The 21329-nt window shown below is 43.6% G+C and overlaps 1 protein-coding gene across 2 annotated transcripts in view; it reads right to left on the bottom strand.

The window, feature by feature from the left end:
- Positions 1 to 1098: 1098 nt before the first annotated feature.
- Positions 1099 to 21329, bottom strand: part of LOC131573763 (ankyrin repeat and BTB/POZ domain-containing protein 3) — a 164648-nt gene continuing 144417 nt past the window's right edge. The window contains exons 12-18 of one of the 2 annotated variants that reach the window (XM_058827993.1): positions 16151 to 16222; positions 10858 to 10963; positions 10009 to 10111; positions 8164 to 8245; positions 7159 to 7227; positions 4097 to 4210; positions 1099 to 1692 (exon numbers count right to left, since the gene is read on the bottom strand). In XM_058827993.1, the coding sequence (XP_058683976.1) occupies positions 1483 to 1692; positions 4097 to 4210; positions 7159 to 7227; positions 8164 to 8245; positions 10009 to 10111; positions 10858 to 10963; positions 16151 to 16222 (756 nt within the window). In that variant the 3' untranslated portion in view covers positions 1099 to 1482. The remainder of the gene's footprint in view (positions 1693 to 4096; positions 4211 to 7158; positions 7228 to 8163; positions 8246 to 10008; positions 10112 to 10857; positions 10964 to 16150; positions 16223 to 21329) is intronic. The other variant, XM_058827994.1, reaches the window with a different exon arrangement.

Genomic DNA, 21329 nt, shown 5'->3' with positions numbered 1-21329 from the left:
GATGTAGATGCTTCAACAAAAGAGGTTAACATGCAAACTTCTAAATTTCCTAGAATGTCACGCTAGAAAATAAATATATTAATGTCACTTTGCCATGGAGAAGGCAACATCTTTGCCTACTTTCTTACTGTGTTTTTCAGAGAGAGGGCATCCAGAATGCTGTGGCACGTAGCAGATTTGTCTTGCTAATAATATGCTGCAAAATAAACAAAGCTTTAACATTTAAATCACACCCCCCCACCCCACCCCACCCCAGCCCCACATTTGTAGATTACCTATACATTCTCAGGATACAGTGACAAATCATTCTATAGTACATATTTAATTATGATTTTAAAAAGTCTAACTCAGACACAATCTCTGGCTAGTAGCAAAATATCCACACATCACTAAAGTGAAGATCTGTTATTATCTCTCCACTGCAACAAATGGAAATCAGCACCTCGAGAAGGAGCTCCAGGGGTATCGTATCGCAGCCAATCGCACCAGATAAAAAAATAAGCTGATTTCACAAATGAAGTTTGACAAGAAGTAACATTGCATTTGTCTTGGCGAAACGAAGCACAACATTTCACAGGTACAGTTACCATGCAAACGCATGTTTGTTGAGTCTGTCATTGATTTCAACCCCAAATCACGAGTAGCATGCAGTTCTCCTGCCCCCCCAACTACTGTATTAGAGACAGTCTGGGTAATGTGCCTCTTTGGTGTAACCATAGCCTCTCAGGCAAGATTATACCACCCTAGGAAAGAATACAAGCAAAACTTGATCATATGTGTGTTTACGCAATGTACATTTTACCATTTAAAAAACCAAAACATGTTACATAGATTCTCAAACACAACTCTGTTGAAAATGAAATTTTAAGCTTAAGAAATAGGTTTTAAACAACAAGGCCACCCCATTATTTTTTATGAACAGTTTAAAAAGTTCCCACCCCTAAAAATCTGCCAGTATATTTCCTCAACAGTTTTACCCACTCTCTAATACAGCTGATCTTTGCTGGATAGCAATAACAGTTCTTACATTTCTTAAATGCATGAGATAATGGACTCTGGGATAGATATAGTTCTTAACTGTGTAACACGGGAACAAATCTGACTTAAATGATTAATTGGTAAATTCAGGTGTTCCCCAGCACTACCCTTCAGGCAGGGACTTCTGCTGTTCACTGATGTGACTTCTGGCTTTTGTTGGCATCAAGCTCACCAAACAGGCTCGTGTTCAGAATGTGAGTACAAGAGCAATTCACCAGATACTCTGGTACCCAGCTTGCTCAAAACCAGGGAGGAACTTTGTTTTCTGTATTCTCTCATCCAGGTGGGGATGCAGCCCCAGTGCAGCACCTTTGGCCGAAACAGAACTATTTGGATGCGACGTAGAATTTTTTACATTTTCTTTTTTTGTAGTCATTTAAGCAACTGCAACAGCAGACTTAACTTGCAGGGTCCTTGATTAGAGGGTTACCATCTTCCTCGGCTTTACACAACGGAGCCCTTTGAAGAAGACAAATGAATTGACTGAATCCTTGTGGCCAACGTCCTCTGTAAGTCCTCTAGTACATTCTGACCAGATGTTTCTCCATTCTTGTCATACAACAACTGCTTGAAAGCTTCGTTTTCAATGAGGACCATCATATTTTTTAGAAAGTAGCCTTCACAATAGGCAGATAGTTCTGTGACGCCGAGGAACTACAAGAAGTGAAATTAGAGAAAGATAACTATTCGGATAGAACTCAGGCTGCAAATACAGTGCATAAGAACTGCACACAAACAAATACACAAGCTAAGCCCTTTAGACAGACACAGTCTAGAATGTGCTTACTTACAGTTATGAATGTGTGGAGAGGAAGGAGTTAATAAAACAGTATTTTATGCTGATGATTCTCATAGTAATTCCATGTTAAAAGACCCTGGGTGTTAGGGAAACCAAATTCCACAGGCTGGCGCTTTTCTCCCTTGGAAATTGATGGGAGTTTTACCACAGAGCTTACCAGACCCATGATTTCATGCTAGAAGTTACACCCTAAAACTACAGGTTTGGGAAAACATTACAGACCATGTTTCAAGAATGTTGTCCTTAGCAAGGATGGGGCATATGACTGCAGAAAGCTGTCATGCAGAACTTCATGCTTTGAGGAGAAACGGAAATAATCAGCCATTGAAAAAAGTCAGCAGAGGTGGATTTCCCAGAATTGGACACTTTAAGATTCAGCTGGGCAGGGTGCTGGGCCATCTTGTCTTGACTGCATTTTTGCAAAGAAAGGTTGGACCAAATGATCCTTGAAGTCCCTTTCAAGCTGGTATTCTGCAATTCTATGACTACAATTTTAAAAATGGAAAGCCCATAGAGATATTAATTATCTCAGTACTCCCTAGTCACCTTTTATTTGTAAATATGACCAAATCCACATTACAGAATCATAGAATGCACTGAGTTGGAAAGGACTCACAAGGATCAGAGTCCAACTCCTGGCCCTGCAAGGGACCATCCACCAAACTGTAGCTTTCTCTCAATCCTGATGACAAAGGCTGTGCTCCACATGTCTCTGGGCCAATGTGCTCACACATCCCCCTCTGGAAAGGCAGGGGAGGTCCTGCAGGTGCAGATGAGCTTGCAAAGCACCAGGGTCAAGAACAGTGTCCCTGACCTTGGTTCTAACTAGATGATATTTAAGGGTCCCTTCCAACCCAGCTAATTCCAGAAGTCAAAGATTCAGGCACAGCCAGGTTGGCTGTTGCTGCAATGCCCTACCCACAGCAGTGCCAACACGACTCTGGCTGTAAAACCCACCCAACTACCTAATTCCCACTGCTTCCACTGGGAGGTGCAGGCACAAATACCTTGCAGGCTGGGGCTCTTACAGGCAAACCAGGAGCTGGATTTAGCCACTGGGTTTGTTAAGTCCCAGCATGTAAGAATTTTCTTCAATCAGGATGTAAATAACAGCCCCATTTCACAATTCAAAGAAAACATGATTTTAAAGCAAAATTATTATTTTCACTGACAGCAATACAAATAGAGAAGTTCACACATGAGCTAGAAGACAAATCAAGTATTTTTCAAATGATTCCTGCACTGTAATTTTTTTCCTCTTACATTAAATGGACCTGCAGATATACCTCATTGCTTATTTTTATAGGTGGACCTTTGTGCTATTTCAAACATTGATTGCAAGTTATCTGTACATGAAGACCTAACATTACTATTCTCTGTAGGAAATACCTGATGATGGGAATAGAGGTCAGATTTGCAGGGGTTTGGAGCAATCTGCTCTGTTCAATCAAACCTCCATGTCTCAATGTATCAGTTTATCTTTTGTATAGACCATGCAAGTTAGAGAAAAACTCTCTTAAAGAAATCCTTGAAGAATATTTCACTGCACTTACATTTGTGCGTCATTTCCATCTTCCAAGTGAAAATCTAACTACTACACATGAGGAGGGAAAAAACTGAAACTAATCAATGTGGTAACCACCTCCACCAATGCGTGTAAATAGGTTTTCTAGGACAAGAAATGTCACGCTTTTGTGTCTAATGACTTAGGCAACCTCACAAGCTAAGTATATAATTTGATTCCAATAAGAAACTCTCCAAGACATAAAATTCTCATTACCATCCTTGCAGGGCTCTGAGCCATTGCACTTCCACAACGTGGCATTTTTATATATTGACAAGGTGTCACTGGCATTGAGTGTATCACCCCACTGGGCTTCAGGCAGGAAGAAACAGGTAATGGAAATGGGAAAATGCATCTTGGAAGGTGAAAGCAGAGATGCCTACTTCACTTAGTGATTCCTGTAGAATCAGCTCAGCAGTTTGTGTTGCCATGAATAAGGGATAGATCTCCTGCACAGTGGTACACTCAAATTGAGTTTGAACAGCTCAGGGAAGGGGCTGAGAAGCTGCCACCTTGGACTTAGACTACCTAATTTTTGATTGTCACTATACCAGGAACCTATTAATCAGTCAGTCCCAGTAAATGAATGACGAATCTTAAACATGCAACAAATGAGATACACATATTTTTTATAAAACTGACCTACAAGGATGATGGCGGACACACAACATACAAGCATATGCAGTTATTTTTACCTTGGCATGATTATAAATATCCACGCAGTTTTCTGTATTAATGCTTTTTGCACAAATGATCTCACAGTGTCGTTGTAAAGCTTCAAGCTGGAAAAATTTAGCAGCAGAGAGAAGCTAAAAAAAAAACAAAAGGCATGGAAAAAATAGTCAAAAACTGCTGAGTGATACAGAATCAGAGCTTGCTTCTTTACTGTTTCATTATATTTTTTTCTCTGCCCCTTCTTCAGTTAGCATGAAAGTACTGACAAAAAAGTCAGAATGAGAAGATTGCTTGGTTGTTTTAACCCTCTGCAGTCCCATCTAAATCACACAATGGGAATCTCTACACAGAGAGAACACCAAAGGCTGCTCAGGTCCACATGTTGACTTTGGAATGGGACAAGGAGAAAAAGGAAAGAGCGGCTTGAAGAATATTCTGTAACTTTGCAAACACGATTCTCCAATAAGGGACCTGCAAATACATCCCAAAGCCCAAAGTTCTGGTTCAACTTTCAACTGTTCCCCCAAGATCTTATTGAAACAGAGCACCTGGGCTGGATGTTGGGAAGTCAGCAGAAAGATGAGGATCAAGTGTGCAGAGGAATTCAAACCAAACAATGATGACCATCCTGGGCAGTCTTAATCTAGAGAGACAATAATCCTCAAATCTGCTACCCTCAGCAGGCTCAAGGGAACAGAATCAGATCTCCATATGCTCCTTGTCCTAGCTTGTGAGCAGCTGTAAGGGGATATCCAGGCCAGAAGCACTGTCTGCAGACTGTGTTGCTCCAAGGAAAGAGTGCAGAAAGCTGGGAACCAGCTTTGTGAGGCAATGCCTCGCTAGCATTCATGTGGGTGTCACACGTCTGTCACCGCTCTGCCACAGCTCTCCTGACACCAGCACTGACCTCCCTCTTTGGCCCTGCATCCCCACCGTGGCTGTACTGCCCACCCTGGCACTGCCTTGGCATCTCTGCATGCCTGTGAGGTGAAAATGGCTTGAATTTTGAGTTCTCCAACTGATTTCAGCAGTGTTAAGATTTCCTCTGTTGCCCTTTTTCTGTCCTTTTACAGTAGGGAAAAGTAATTTCATTTTCTGTCTTTTGATGGTAGGTCATGTCTCTGGCTCTCTGCTCTGCCTTAGAAAGCAGGTTGGAGTTCTTCATTGCTTGACACCTTGCTGTAACCCAGCCAGACCTTAGGCTGAGCTGTTCACGTGTTTAAATAGCACTTACTCAGGTATTCAGGCTTTTACACAGCTCTTATTATTTGGGACTCATAACAAAAAGCTAACCTGTGCATCCCAAAGGGGCTCTTATGCTGCACGGGGGAAGAAACAAAACCATAAAACTTCCATGACATTATTCTGACTTCTCCTATGCAGTCTGCTCAAGATCTACTTTAATCCCATAAATAAATCCAAGTGCTGGAAATCTACAGTGCTGATGTGATAGCAGCCAGCTGGCCCCAATTATGAGTTGCAGCAAAGATTTCTGTGGAGTATTTCTGGTGCTTCTTGTTATCATATTTGTAATAACGCAAGTTACTAAATGCAGTTTTGAAAGATAAAGCCAAATCCTATTCCAGCTGCCTCTGTGGCTCAAGCAGTCATGTGCTGGTTTGTAATTACTTTAAGCTGTGAGGAACCATGGCCAGATCTGTTATCAAGAGATCAATCAATCAGTCATACATTCTGGAGTCCCAGAAGTTTTGAGATGTCACAAAAGTAGAGCAAGCTGCCAGCTGAAATGCAGCACAAGCTTTTTAACAGCCTAGGTGATAACACACACATCTCTATAAAGCCACTGCACTGCCTAGTCTAAGATTGTCTATTTCAGAAAAGGTTAGAAATTCAGGAGGTCTTTCAAAACTCTGAGTGAAACAGAGAATTAGTGAACTTTTCCTATACAGCTCAGGAAGTCATTGTGGATATGCTTACTTAAAAATCCACTGCTTCCACTAGAGAGGGGTAATTTCAGTCCTGACCAGTTCCATCCTCTGGCTGCCAGACTGTAGTGTTACAAGGACAGAACAATACAGGCAACAGTGGAACAGTGACAGGACACTAGGAAATGGAAAGTAGCTGCACCAGGGGAAGTGCAAATTGGCCATAAGGAACAGGCTCTCCACTGAGAGGGTGGTCAGCCACTGAACAGGCTCCCCAGGGAAATGCTCATGGCACCAAGCCTGCCTGAGTTCAAGGCACATCTGCATGACGCTCTGAGTGATGTGGTTTAGCTTTACACAGCCCTGCAAGGAGCAGGGAGTTGGACTTGATGATCCTTATGGGTCTCTTCCAAGATGAGATATTTTATGACCCTGTGATGGTGGTGGCAGACACTGATGGTTACCAGCTGTTTAGGTAGCTCTGAATTCAGTATTTACTGACCTGCATTCTTTTTGGCTGCTTGAAAACTCCTTGAATGACTATCAAGAATTTGCTCAAACACCTCTTAGTTCTGTATATCTGGAGTGGTTTTGCTGATCATAGCTGACTGTGATGGCACACAGTATTTGGAAGGGAATGACTCAATGTCCCTAAGGTTGTGGTTGCATGGCTGCACTGAAGGTTCAGTCAGCTCCAGCTGGCTTTGGTTTGGCTTTTGCAAAAGGCCACCACAGCACCTGGACGTTTTACATCCAGTGAGAAAGGGGCAAAGAAGTCTATGTATCTCAGAGAGTAGATTATGGCTATATTAATAAAATTTGAGAGTCACATGCTTGAAATTGAACTGAACTGTGTCTCCAGTGGACTTCTCTCATGGTTAAAGCCCAGCACATGCCCCTCTCCCATGTGAGGAACCAAATTGGATGTTTTTAATGCTGTTGAGATAGGGAGGATGGAACACTGAGTTGCTGGAAATTGGTTCCAGACTTTGGTAACACCAGCTTTGTCTCTAAGGAGGTATTTGAAAAGTCTCCCAGTCTCCTGCAGAACTGCAGAGAGCCTGGGCACCCCAGGTGAAGCACTGCTGGCTCTTACAGGAGTGCTCAGGTCTTGCCCAATGGCCATGTGCCCTCAGGTGAATGGTACACAGATCAGTCAGTATCGCTCCCACTGCAATTAAATAAATGTCTCTTACCTCCATAATTTCATTGTTTTTAATCAGGAGTGACTCTGCACCTCCATAATAAAGATACTGCATAACCAGCTGTAATAAAAGAAAGGGAGTGTTTATAAAAACCAATCCAAGACACAGAGGAACAGGAAACAACACAGACAATTCCCAAGGCTCTCCTAACACCACCATGGATTTGTAGGTAAAAATGGCTCAAGCCTCCTGATTCTCTCTCTCTCTGCAAAGCTCAGTGTTTCCTTCTCACAGGTTGTCTAATGTCTCAACCCTCACCCTCAAATTGTCTGGACTTCCTGGTGAACTCCAAACAGTTTGCAGGAAACTGAGTAATTAATTTTGAATTTTCAGTGTATTTCCCAGTCTGCAAAGTACATCACTGATGCACAATATATACAAACCCAGTATACATAATAGTTATTCCCTTATTCCTTTCCTGGCAAAGGCCACCTTCATCCAGCTGTGTGTGGGCATGCATGGATGATAAGAAAGAGGTGGAGGAGGCTTTGCACTGTAACACAATCCAGCTAAGATCCCTCTGTGGGGAGCACAGTTACTGTAGGCAGCTGGGAATTATGCGCAGCGGGAACGGTCGATACACGGAGCTCCAGCCTAAAGCAAGGGAAGCATATCCATGTACATGCTACAGGTACAGAGAGCAAGCTCTGCCTTTTCATGGCAAAGAAACTGATTGGAGAGCACTGCTAAGGAAGGGAGTGAAGCGTGTCTCTTCCAAACCTGTCCATTAAATACAGGAAGAGCCAACTAGAGAAAGAAATGCCTTATGCTGACAGGCAGCACGCTGTGTGCACAGCCCATGTCAGTGAAATGCATGTTGCTGCACCTGCTGGGGCACATTTTAATCAATAGCACTCTGCAGTGCTTGAACAGAGATGAAGCCTGTGCTTGTGAAACCGCTGCTCTGCTTTATCACATACATAGGTACTAATTTGGACAGAGCATGCGTGGTGTTTCTCTTACAAGTTCCACTCAAATTCAGCGCGAGGACCGTACCTGAAAGATGGGGTACTTCACATAGTTGATCTCAATACAAGTACTATCAGATGAGGGCTTGCTAGACAGCAGTGCTTTAAACCTAAATAAAAAGGAGAAAAACTGAAATACCAGCCCAATTATCTCTGTGGAAAAATGCAGCAAAAGCACTAAAGAAGTGCAGTAGAATGACAGCATCAACTCTTCCAAAAACAGTATACTGAAATGAACGTATTTGTCGTCAAAAAGCATCAAGATTTAGACACTAACATGAAGCTCAAACCAAAAGGAAGAAGCCTCTCTCTAGAAGATTTCAATTTGAAATTTTTGAAAAATGCATCTAATGTAACAATGGAATAAAATGTACATCCAAAATTCAGATTCTGTAATGACACATATTACAGAACCAAAATCTTTTCTTGAAGGCAACGTGATCTTTTACGAAGATTTGCAACATTTAAAACCTGAACGTTTTCCTTTTTTGAAGGCAATACATTTTGGCTTATGTTCATTATGCTGGTTTAAGAAATGTTTTGGAACAAAATATTAAAAAAACTGCACTAGGACTTCTAATGCTCCTATGCACAATCAGGGTAATTGCGTAAGAAGAAGCAGGAGAGAAAATTGGATAGGTAGCTGCTCTCTGATTATCAAAACCTGAAATTCAGACACAACATTCAGGATAAAAAAACCTGCATATTTTTAGTTAATAATTGCAGACTTATGTGAGATATATACATATGTAACAGTCTACTTCTCAAAACCAGGTATTCCCATTGATCAGAAGGTGAAAATGGGAAATGTGCTGACAGAAACTCCTGCCCTTGTACTTCCTCTCTTTGATAATTCATCTGACCTCCCTGCAGTATTCAAAGCTAGGCTTATCTATCAAGACCACCCATTCACTGGATGGTAATCTTTTCCATATCATGACTGCATCTTGTTAATTAAAATACAGGTAACAATTTATTTGCTTTCACTATTGCCAAACTCTATTATGAACGCAATTTAGTAGGCTTAAAGCTGCAGTTTGGAACATATTTGTACATCTACCAAGAGGCTCTAAACCCCAATATCCATTTCTTAATGGAAGGCAGGGTCAGGAACTGCAGTTACTTTACGCAAATCTCTTTACTCTGTGCTGTGGGTTGGCAGCACAACTATAGCATCAATTCCCGTATCGCTTAAACTATGCAAACCCAGTGCTGTGTCCTTGCCACATCTTGAAATAAACAGTTATGGAGGGCCAGCAAGCCTTGTTTAAAAGCACACCTTGAATTATACAGCTGCATACAAATAACATTTGTGAGCAGCTCTTGGTTGGGTTGAGCTGGGTAGCCTACATTCAGCCTTCTGAGCACAGGAAACAGACTATAAATATTGCCTTTGGATACAGTATGGTATGCTTCATAGCTATTTAATTCTATTTAAAAGTTGCCAAATGCTGTCAATGAATTGTGTGATAGTAGGTTGTTTTCCCTGGAGAGTGCAGAAACTGATGCAAGGCAGGATTTAACCACCCACAAGATAAATTATTAAGAATCAAAATATCACAACTCCTGTATGGTTGAGAACTGGGTGCAGTGACAAGCACCACACCAATGTGCCTCAGTGGAATGATGTCAGATACATGGCCAGAAGCATGGATCATTCACTGGATGAAAATCTATTGACAGGAGCACTTGTTAAATGTCTGGCAGATGAACCAGAAACAAGCTGTGGGGATGTTCTGATTAAGAAAAACTGGGAAGATTGGGCCACTAGCCCTCAAAAAAACTGGAACAGCAAAACAAACAAAAAAACCCCACAAATCCACAAAATTAAATTCTATTTTTATTAAAAACCAGAGATGTATTCCTTTTTTACCTTGGTGATGCAGTAAATAGCAACACTCGATGTGCATAAAAGGGTCTTCCTTCCACCAGAAATGTGACATCTGACATCTCTTTATTGTTAAGAAAATGGGGATCTAGAATCACAAAAAGAAGGAAACAAAAAAGCCAATAACTTTAATTTGGAAGAGGTCAGGAATGTACTGAATATTTCCCTGTTTTGACATAAGAAAGCAACAGAATAGAAGGATATTGTTTTTAGTCAGTAAAGCCCATAAAGTTATTTTGGACAGCCTGAGACAACCACATGGAGATGAGACAAAAGGAATTCAAAGCAGTGAAGTCTGTGAGGACCTTTGCTGAAATGACAGCCAGCCATCCCCGCCGTGTGATGCTGGCACAGCCTCCCAGCTCCACCACCCAGAGCAAACCGCAGCTCAGCAGATGCTGGGGGGCCCTACACTCATTTATGCTCCATTAGGCCACTCTCCCTGTGTGAGGAAGTCTCTGTCAAGAGGAAGAGGGTCCTGGAAAATTGCTTGTGTGTTCTCTCAGTCCCCTGAAAGCAGCCTGGGCTCTGCTGACCAAGCTGGGAGGTGCAGCATCATCTGCAGCCAGCCAGGGTGGTAAGGCTTGGATCCCAGCCTAATTAGCAACACAGACAAATCTTTGCAGATTTATGGCCCCACTCTAGCACACCTGATGACCCTCCTGATGTCAGCAGAAGTTTTAGGTCAGGCTAAGTTTGGGGCCCTTCCTTCTTCTAATTCTGTCTTTTAAACTGAGATTTTTCTGACTTGCGGCCCCCTTGAGCACCTGGCCAGCAGCAGCCTTCCCACAGCTCTCCCTGGAGAGCCAGGCAGGATCTTCCAGCCACACTTACCCAGGCGGGAGGTCTGCTTGCGCTTAATTTCCACGAGCTTTGGAATTGGGTAGGGTCCATAGCAATGAGTGAAAATGACAGAGAGCTGCTGGCTGATCACCTCGTTCTACGCAAAAGGAAACAAACATATACAACGTAAAATCAGTATGCAAAGGACATGCTACGTTGTTCTCAACAGCTGCCTGGTTTGAAGGTGAAAAATGTGATTGCTGGAGCTTTATTAAAAATAAGAGCTTATGATAATTAGCATTTGTTAGAAACTGTAGTTCTCATTTACTTGATTGCTATATCTCCTGTACAAATAATTTTAAGCAAAGAAGTCTTCTCCCTGGATGACAAGTCTTCTTTGTCTAAAAAATTCCATAGCCCGGTCCCCGCTGCAAAAACAAAGGTCCTTTACAACAGTGATTTCATTTTATTTGCAGACTTACTGTACTGGAAAATGACTTTTTTTTTTTTTTGCTCTTTAGAAAATGGTCACTGGTCACATCTTAGAAAACCCAAGCTACAGACAGATGCAGCTGCACACGTTTTTAAGTACAGCAGTCTCACAAACAGACCCTTCCCCTACAGAGTGACTGAGGCACCAGAGCCAGCCACTCATTTAATCCCAAATGCTTCATTAACGTGCTCTTACACCTCTGGCACCAGTGTGGGCACCGCTGTGCTGTGGAAACCACCAGACCCTCATAAAACCAGGTCTGGTCCCTGGCCTTAACCCTTTCTGCCCCAACTCTGGGGGCAAGGCAGCCACAGGATGCTTTCCTAAGCACCTTGAGTATTTATATGCATAAGATGCAAAGGTAGTGAAATGGATTCAATGCCTAACTACCTAAGTCCCAGACAAAAGCGGGATTTAAAAGCCTTGGCAAATTTTATCCCACACTTTGCTGATAACCAGAGCAAGTCTAGACAAGTTCAGTAGTGCCACACTGTTAATTCATTGTAACATCTTTTAATACTCTGTTGACTGGTGAGTCTCTCCACACCAGGAAACTGTGAAATGGCAAGACACTTAGACATAAGAAGGGTCAAAGGCCAAGGAAATGAGCAGATCAGGGACAAAAACCAGTAACATAGTATAAAACTTTGAGGTGTGTAGTTGTTACACTAAAAATATCTCCAGGCTTTAGAAGCAGATATCGAAGGTTTCCTTGCTCTGAGCACATTTCAGAAACGCTCCTTAAATCCCACGAGCAACAAGGAGGAGTGGCAGAGATGCTGTAATGACTCTTACTGAATCTAATCAAACAGGGTGGGAAGGGGTAGAGCTGTTCCCTCACAGGCACATGCTGATGTCAAAGGAAATTACACGCACTCGCCCGCAGGCAGGAGCTGGCTCCTATTACTACGTCAGATGTAGCACTGAAAGAAACACTGAGATAAGAGAAACTCTCCTACTGAGAGACTCCATTTAGCAGGCACAGGGCCCAGCCCTCAGAGAGGGGCTCACTGCTGTGGCTCCGAGACAAGGAGGGCGGCTCACCCCAGGCGCATCTCACTGTTCAGCATCCTCCCGCCAGAGCTCTGCAAAGGGAGCAAACCATGGGCTAAAGAGAAAAGGAAGATTTAAGGCCAGATTTAAAGAAGGAAGTGACTCAGCTGCTGGGAGGGCTGGGAGGGGAAGCTTTAGATAGACAGGGCAGAAAGAGCAATTTCTTCTCTGCTCGGAAAGGCTGTGCCGAAGCGGCAGGGCTGACTGAGTCAGCCAGGGAGGAGCGCGTCCGGGGGGATGCTGATTACCAGCAGGCAGCTCCCGGTTGGATCTGGCAGATGCTAGAAGTCAGAAAATACAAGGGAAGATGGAGACAATTCCATGGTTAGAGCAGAGGCTAGCTTCTGGAGAGGAGAAACAATGCTCCCCTTTACCTGCAATGTATAAAAGCGAAGTGCACTAAAGAGGAGAGCTCCTGGAAGCCCCCTCCCCAGTCTGCCGTGGTGCATGGGTCCTGTCTGTGTCAATGAGGTTTTAGTGGCTTCCATGAACTCACCAGTCCCAGCCACAGCTGTGCCTACGCAATGGCTTGTTAAAAACACACACATGCATCAGCAGACAATTAATCTCCTCCTTCCAGGGTGTCTGTGGGAACGTGCTGGTGGAAAATCTGGGTATTGGCTTCCCAGTGCCTTGTTGGGAGCTGGAGGCCCAACTCACCAGACCAAACCACAGCACCATGGACCAGGAGGACATCCAGCTGCACCGAGACCAGGGAAGGACAGGCCAAACTCAGCCACCCAAGTGCAAAAAGGAGATCCCTACTAGTAAATCCAACCAAAGAACCAGTTGTGCCTGCAGACAATCCCATGGGAGCCTGCCTGCACTGCCAACTGCTAGCTCCCTGGGTCACCAACTCTGTGGTGTGCAGATACAAGCCCATTAAAAAAACACTTTGCCCATGTCATGGGCCCACAAGCCTGTGAAAAAAACGGTGTAAACTAAGCTCTAATTAGCTCAAAATGTGATATATTCACATGAGAAATGCTTAAAAAGCCCCAAGACATGGAACAGAGATGGGACAAAGAGAAAAGAGACCTTAGGATGGACACATCAAAGAAAGAAGGGCCATCAGACAGTGGCTTCAGACTTCCAATGCAGAACGCTGACCTCATTTGGCAAAGAGGAGGCTGGAGACCTTTGGCTTCTATTGATAACATTAAATACTTACATCTCATGCCATCCAAAGGCCAAAAACTGTGCTCAGCAAGAAAGCTGAAGCATGTGCTTGTCTAGAGCCATTGCTAACAAACAGCAGCAAGGGATTGGTAAATTATTACAGCACACCAAGTTTGCTTCCCACACCCCCAGCACATAGCCAAGCTCACAGGGCAGTGGCCCTGAATCTACTCCCCACAGTGCCTCTGCTGACTTTTACCAATAAGCCAGGCAGAAACAGGAGAAGAAAAAGGATGCTTTATCTTTAACTGGATAGCTGGGGGAAAAAATTGGCTTTTTATAAGCCAAATCCTGCTCTTGGAGGGCTTGGGCTGCCTGTTAAGTAACTGGAACAACTGCAGAAGTCCATGGGGTGCAAGCATTGCTCTGGAAGACAGGAGGACACATTTAGCCTATTCAAGCTTCACCTTCACACAGTGCCCACACTGAGGTGCTCAGAAGCTCCAATTTAAGCACCAAGATGGATAATTCTTCCCTGTTTATCCTTTCATCCTTTCAGCCTAACTGTGAGAGCCCAGCTGTAAGAGCTCACTGCAGCAGTTGTGGGTGGCAAGATTAATACTGGAGGAGCAAATCAAAGTTTGTTTTCTTGCTACAGTTTGATGTTGGAAAACATTGTGCCAGGATGTGTGAGGCTGACACCTGGAGCGAGGCCAGCCTCCTTTTAGACACGGGCGTTCATTTGCACTCAAAGGGAGCCGACGCACATCTTCTTCTGTGGGAGGGGGAAGAAAGCTTGGCACAGCATATAATAAAAATATTTACCTAGCCATGGGGTAGTTTACAGATAGGCAAGAGGGAACAGGGAACAACAGCAAGTCTTCTGAGGGAGATGGTGCTTCCAGCAGAGAGCTGGTTGGTGAGCAAGCAACTTTGCTTTGTAGATACAAGCGGTCCCCTGACTTAAAAGCATTCTTCAGCAAAGATCTAAAGGAATTCCCCAGTCCTGCTGAATGCACTTGGATTCTGAAGGGAATTCATAAATTCTTTTGAAGCAAAGCTGGAGGCTTTCAAGTTGTTGGACCAGAGATGCCTCATCGATTGATCTGAGAAGAGGTGAAGATCCGGGTGGGAAGTGCAGGGATATTTTTTCCTGACTGTCCATCTGACAGAGGTCTGTGGCAGGATTCAGGGAAGTCTCCTCCAGGCTTCAGCACATACCCCGGGAGAGCTTGCTCCATTCCAGGTTACACAGATCAATGCAGCACAGCCATTCTGGGATGTGTTCCTACAAGGTACTGGACACAACTGGGAAATACATAGCCAATATTCTCCAGTACCTGTGCAAGACACGTGTCTATGCCCCAAACTCTGCAGGGTAAAATGTGTGTTGCAGACTGCTCAAACCCCACTGCTTAGTTCTTTCCAGTCTACAGACACCCTACCACCTCCACATGGCTGCCCTCTATAGTGGTAACAAGTCAGGCTTCTTTTCTTCACCTCTGAAATCCCAAGCAGTATTTTGGAGTTTTCTTCTACTGATGCTGTCATCACCAGCTCAGCTCCATTAATGTTGTTTTACTCAAAGTCTGCCAGGCCCCCAAATTCCTCTACCACATAGCCCAAAAACCAAAAGTCCACCACATTAGGCAGAAAAAGCAACGCTTATTCCTCTGGGCTCGGTGTCTTTGTGTTAATACACATCTCCCCAGCAAACTGAGAAACCACACTGCTCAGAGAATAGGGGCACTGGCAAAGATATCTTCTCTCTCTGGTCCTGAGGATGCTGTGGGGACCCATTTCTCTGTTAAATGCAGAGTGGCAGAAGTGCTGTTTCCAGTCACTAATCTCACATGCAGTCCCCAGTTTCTGTTCCAGCAGTGGTAGTCTCAGGATACCCCAATCCCATTGAGGACTCATCCATGACATGCTCGAATACGCTTGAATTAGTCCTCTATGCTCCCCTTTCCCAGAAAAAGATGATAAAGAGTGAAGTAACAGAGAGGGCTGTCCCCCATCCCTGAACACCCAAACTCTGAGACCTTCTTTGCCATCTCAGAACTGTCTCCACCTTTGCACAGGTGTCCCGCTACCGTCTTCTTGCATAATTCCCTTTCACCAAATGCCTCAAAACTAAATAAATGCCACTTCAGATGGTCACTCCTAGATGGTAAAGCAGCATACACGTAATTAATATTAGTCAACAATTGGAAAGGGAGGGAAGCCCCAGAGGTTGGAGCTACAGTTAGAGGCAGTGAACTGCGCAACAAAATGGGTTTTGTTAGTGCTGGGCTTGAGCCCCTCCACTGGAAGCACAAATGGAAAAGAATTAATCACAGGTAAGGCACAAACGGACCCTTCCGTTGCTTCTGGGAAAGGCGCCAAGCCTGCTTTTCAAAAGGCTCTTTATATCACAGCTGTGCATTGTATGTAGAAAGCTCAGATCCACGGGCACAGTCCAATCCCTGGGTGAGAGCCCAGAAAAGGGCAGGTGTCACATCCAAGGCATTTATTTATTGTAAATGAAGAAACGGCCCCTGCCTCTGGCAGGGGAACATTTTAGAAGGTAGCAGAGGGCAGGAACAAAACCAAACCTGTGTTAGTAAGTGCCAAGCTGAACGTGTGTTATGAAACCACAGAATGGGGTTAGCAGTGCGTTATTAGCATGCCACTCGGTACCTGGCGCTCGTATCTGACGCGCAGAATGCAGGATGTACATGTGTGGATAACCTGGGTCCGGCTGACTCGGAACTGTTCAGACACAGAAGTGCTACAAGTGACAATGGGCAATGCTACAGATCACCGCAGTCGCTGGGGAACAGTGAAAACTGACTGAACGTCACGGCAAGTCCCAGCCAAAAGATGGATCACCATGTGCTGGCTGGGCTCTGGGTGGCACATAGAAGGGCATTAGCCATTCCATAGAATCCATAAGCAGACTCTTCAGCACCCTGGGATGTCTTCAGGGTTATTTTTAAGGCACGTTTTGGTGCATCTGTCTCCTCTGTGGAAACTGCATTTTTCTTCAGCTGAAGTATTTCAGTCATCAGCCAAAATGTTCCATTTTCAGGTGTTGATTTTTTCAAGAAAGGTAAAATATTATGTGAGAAATAAATATCCTAGTGAAACCTTTCATTACAATAAAACCTCAGTGTTCTGTTGAAAAGCAATTCAACAGAACAAAGAGGAGTCTTTCCTGATAGTCTCCAGGTAAGAGAAACACGCACAGCAATCCCCCAGGGGAAGACTTTCCCTTGGGATGTGATTATGACAGAGTGCCTGTTATGTAGGGTTCACCTCTGCTCTCTACCCTTAGCCCTTCCTGCAGAACAGGGCAGTCTAGCTTCACACAACAAAATACAGCTTCACACCAGCACATCTAAAACATTAATTTCAGCCCACCATGAAGCAACACAAAAAACTGGAATTTTCTAGCTGCTTTGTCTTCCAGTTCCACTTTCTAGGTCACATGCAGACCCTAGGGAAATACTGATCTTTGCTGACTACCATGCCTGGACTTAGTAGAACAGACTGATGAGTTCAGAGTCTGTTGACATTCTTTGAGAAACCTCTCCCAACGTTTGTTTTAGAAGAATCAAATCCAGAAAAACACCAGCAATATAGAAACATCAAGCTCATCTCAAGCTTCAGCTTCTGAAAGTTTTCTTGAAACACAACAGGCAGATGTTTCAATCTTTCCTGCTGCCTTCTGTTTGAGGGAGATATGAAAATACTTTTTCAGTAGTTACTGCATCTGTGACAGAGGCTATTTCTGTAAGGATATATTTTTAAAAACACCCCAAAGCTTTCCTTTTAAAAGATTTTGGTTTCCAAGTGGAGAAGTTACTGCTGAAAGAGTACTTTAGCTTTTAAACCATATAGGCTAGATTTCTCAAGATAACCCACATGCCTGAATCTTTTTGGAATTTTAAAACTGGTTATTGTTCTGAATTGCTATTTGTTCTTGATAACTGTCAACACCAGACTGAGGGCTGATATCCAAACAGCTCAGCTTTCCAAAAGAGCCAGTGCACTCCTGCACATTTCTTCAGCTGCCTGTAGGTGAATCTGTAAAGGCTGGAAAGCTGCAGGAATTTTAAATCCTGAGGAAACATCTTTACAAAGTAGTTTCCTGCATCTTTCAACAAGCCTGGCTGCCCAACACCTCACTAATGGGCTAAATATTAAAATAAACTAAATATAATAAACATGGTGTCACTGACAGAAACAGATGGAAAGGATGAAGAGAGAGCTGCAGAATGCAATGAAGGTAGGGCAGTGAAGGACTGCTCCTTCTCAAGCTGATTTAGTCTTAGACAATACACTAGCAGGAACTTAGGACTTAAAGTCCTAAGCCAAGTTTTCCTGGTGTGAAGCACCTCTAGGAGCTTCAGACAACGCTTCAGCACATGTGCTCAATGCACATGTGGACTCACACGTGCACTTCAGCAATGCATAGCCACACAGGATCCAAAGAAATGGCAAGGAGCTCCTTACCTGTCCTACAGGGGAAAGAGAGAAAGTTGTAAGAGAGATTATTTGGAATTAAAAGATTGTGCATTTTCTCCAAAAAACAGGCCAAGGACAAGCTGATGTAAATTGCTGTAGGCGGAAAAAGCAGTGGATGAAACTGGCTCACGACCTCATAGAACTGGCAACAATGCTGGCTCATCTGTGTGGATGGAGCTGGTGATTTAATGACAATCCAGTCTTTACTCCAGAACCCTGGAGTGGAAATCTAAACCAAACTGCCTCCAAAAGCCAGATGTGTTTAACTTCCAAGGTTGTGGGTTTGTGTCTCTCTCTTTTCAGGTTGTGGAAATATCAGTATCAAACTCAACAGCTCCAGGATTTCTGTAGACAGAGGACACAGACTGAACATTCAGCGTATTATCCTTAAGAGACTCTCCAAAAAAACACAAGAGCTGATCTGTGAGCTTCTCCCCAGGCACTACAAGCCCAAGGACCTGCATGCAGCCCCCACACAGCTCTTTTAAAAGCCTCTATTTGAAGGGGGGGCGGGGGTACTCCTCAAGCAAATATGGTCCTGTGACATGGGGCAGGTGGGCAATCCAGCTCAGTCAAGCTCAGGCAATGCAAACATCAACCTCAGCTGGAAGGAAAGCTTTCAGTCAGGAGTTTGGGGCAGTTTTCCCAAGCCATGAAGAGGACAGTACAGATACCAACAGGCAGGAATTCAGTTGTATCTTCCTATCATTCTTCCATAACAAGACCTCTAGCATCATTTTAATTTTGAGGGACTCAACTCTGCCCTACACAGCAGCTAAAGTTTACCTCAGGGCTACTCACTTCCAGAAGTGACACTCTGGCTTCTGCCTCACACAGCCCTGTCCAAACCACTTCTAGCAGGTTACATTTGTGTGCTTGTCTTTCAAAGAGATTGAATCCATCCTTAAATGGCAGTGCCTTTCCTACCAGTGTCTCAAAACCATCATGTGTCCATCGACATTTTTAGTGTCAAAGTTTTTCCAGTTTGGGTTTTGCTTGCTTTCAGGACGGGTGACTTAAACCGAGCTCTCAATGTCTTTGCCACAGATGTTGCTTTTCCCAGAGTACCTTGAGCCTGGATTTTAATTTGGTAAAGACCCAAACTCACTGTAGGACAGCAGGAACCACGGAGGGAGCGACTGTTCTCTCTGTTCTCACAGTTCTGCCTCAGCAGCATGGAAGTGCTGCTACTTCCCCACTCCCCATGCAATTCTCAATTCCTGCAGCCAGTGTAAGACAGTTAAAGGAATGAAAGGAAATGAAAGAGCTCCATCCCACTGGAAGCCACCAGGAGCTGGGTATCAAACCTTCATCTGTGCTTTTGGAAGACTTCCTCCAGGGCTTCAGCGCAGCAGTGAGCAACCCATGTGCAACCTATACACTGTTCTCCCCCACTTACTTCACAGCTTGAAGAAAGACAATAAACCCAGGGACATCAGCTCAGCCAGTTTTGCCTGACTGGCCAATTTTTGTTGCTGTTCTGTGTTACAGCATCAGGACTTCTACAAGTTTTGTTTTTGTTTCTACTGTCAGTATCCTGGCACACAGATGGGAATGGAGTGCCACCCTGCCACCCTACAGGTCACCAGCATCAGTGCTGGCAGAGCTCCCACTTATACCCTCACATCTGTGGCATTTTATAAACCATCTGTAAGACAAAAGGGATTCCTCATATCTGACATTGTTCTTGTAGGTGTTGGTTACATTTTCTTTAATATTTTCATATCTATAGCATTTGGCATTTTTTTTTTGCATGGCTTGGGAGCCTGCAAGAACATTTTTACAACACTGCAAAATAGAAGGTGGAGGCAGAAAGTTTGCTTCCTACCCTGAGACCCGTCCTTATGTTTCCATGTGATTTTGGGGGAGCTTCTCTGGTCAAATTACTCAAAACTAAAAACTGCTGTTTGGCTTATCCAGGTTATCTCAGCCTCTGAGACTGGGACTGTCACTCCATGAGACATTGAAAATCTGCCTGTTTAATTACCTCAGTTTCCCTGTTGGTGAAGGGAGGATAAGATCTTCTTCTATGTCTCAACTCATTAATATTAGTAAATTGTTCTGAGATTATGGGATAGCTGGAACTATTTATAGGAACACAAAATGCCATTTCTACTAGGTGCAAGTTGCCATGCAATTAAAATATACTGAGCATCACAATATGTAGCAAATGGGACATCTTGTTTTACATCAGCCAAGAACTGCTAAGTGGCTCTCTGCTTCCTAGTTGCTTATTTTATACTTTTTGCCCTGAAAAACTCATTAAGGAAATGTACTGGGCCAGACTGTGATGTTTAGCAAGAGTCATAATCTCTCGAAGTTTCCAGCCCACAGGGAAAAGGATGCCCGTGTGGGCAAATCAAGCTCCTCTCTCCACAGCTCTACAAAATGCAGAGCTTTTCAGTTTGCTGTCAAGAGAGAGGGATGTGAACCACAGTAATGGCCCTTCTGCACCTCTTAAAGGAGATTTCCATTCCGTGGGTATACACAAAAATCTCTGCTCTCAGCCCTTCCAGAGAAGGGGAACAGAAGATCCTTTAAATCTCAGCTTTCCTCAGCTGCCTTCTATGGAGTGACCAGGGAGAACTTTTATTGGCTCATTCTCCTAAAAATGAATTTATGTAGATTCCTTCCAAAGGGTTGCATAGTCTCTTTTCTCATTTCTGTCTGGGAGAGCTTTGTAAGAGGCCATTTGGACAAGACCACCACAATAATTCATAACATTTGCAGATAATTTGTAAACCCTTACAGTGTCCCAGAATGATTAATTATTTTTTCTAAGACTATGAAACACTGTGTGAGTGTGTGTTTGTGAATATGCATGAAGACAGGCAGTTCCCCCAGGCCCAGGGGCAGGCATAAAGATCAACACAGACTTTTTCTTTGGCATTTAGGGGTTTTTGCCCCTCCATATTTTAGGTTTCTAAGTGAACCCAAAGCAGAAGGTAGCAGTCTTATTTTTTTCCCAAGTCTCCTACAACAGTCTCTGGAAGACCTAGATGTACCAAAGGTATAATCCTATGTAAATGATTTATTCTAATGATGATTGCTGGCCTTGGCTTCAGCCACCCAGGAGAAAAGCAATTAAAGTCACCCATCATCCTAGATTACAAGGGCTAAACTTATTCTCTGTTAAAGTTTTCAATATGATTAATTTCATACAAACTTTCAAACCAAACAGGACTTTGCTGGTAGTTTCTAGATGAACATACATTAACCCAAATGAGTACAGAACAAGGAATATACAAATCTTAGGACTTGGAAAAATTTCCTAACACCTATCTCAAAATATTCTCCATAAATACCCATCCAATACAAAATAACTGCAAAGGCAAAGCTCTTGGGAGCA

Source organism: Poecile atricapillus, chromosome Z (genome assembly GCF_030490865.1).
Source record: "Poecile atricapillus isolate bPoeAtr1 chromosome Z, bPoeAtr1.hap1, whole genome shotgun sequence".
In the NCBI taxonomy this organism is placed as follows: domain Eukaryota; kingdom Metazoa; phylum Chordata; class Aves; order Passeriformes; family Paridae; genus Poecile; species Poecile atricapillus.
Note: the sequence above shows the minus strand (reverse complement) of the source record. Positions and strands in the feature narration are given on the sequence as shown.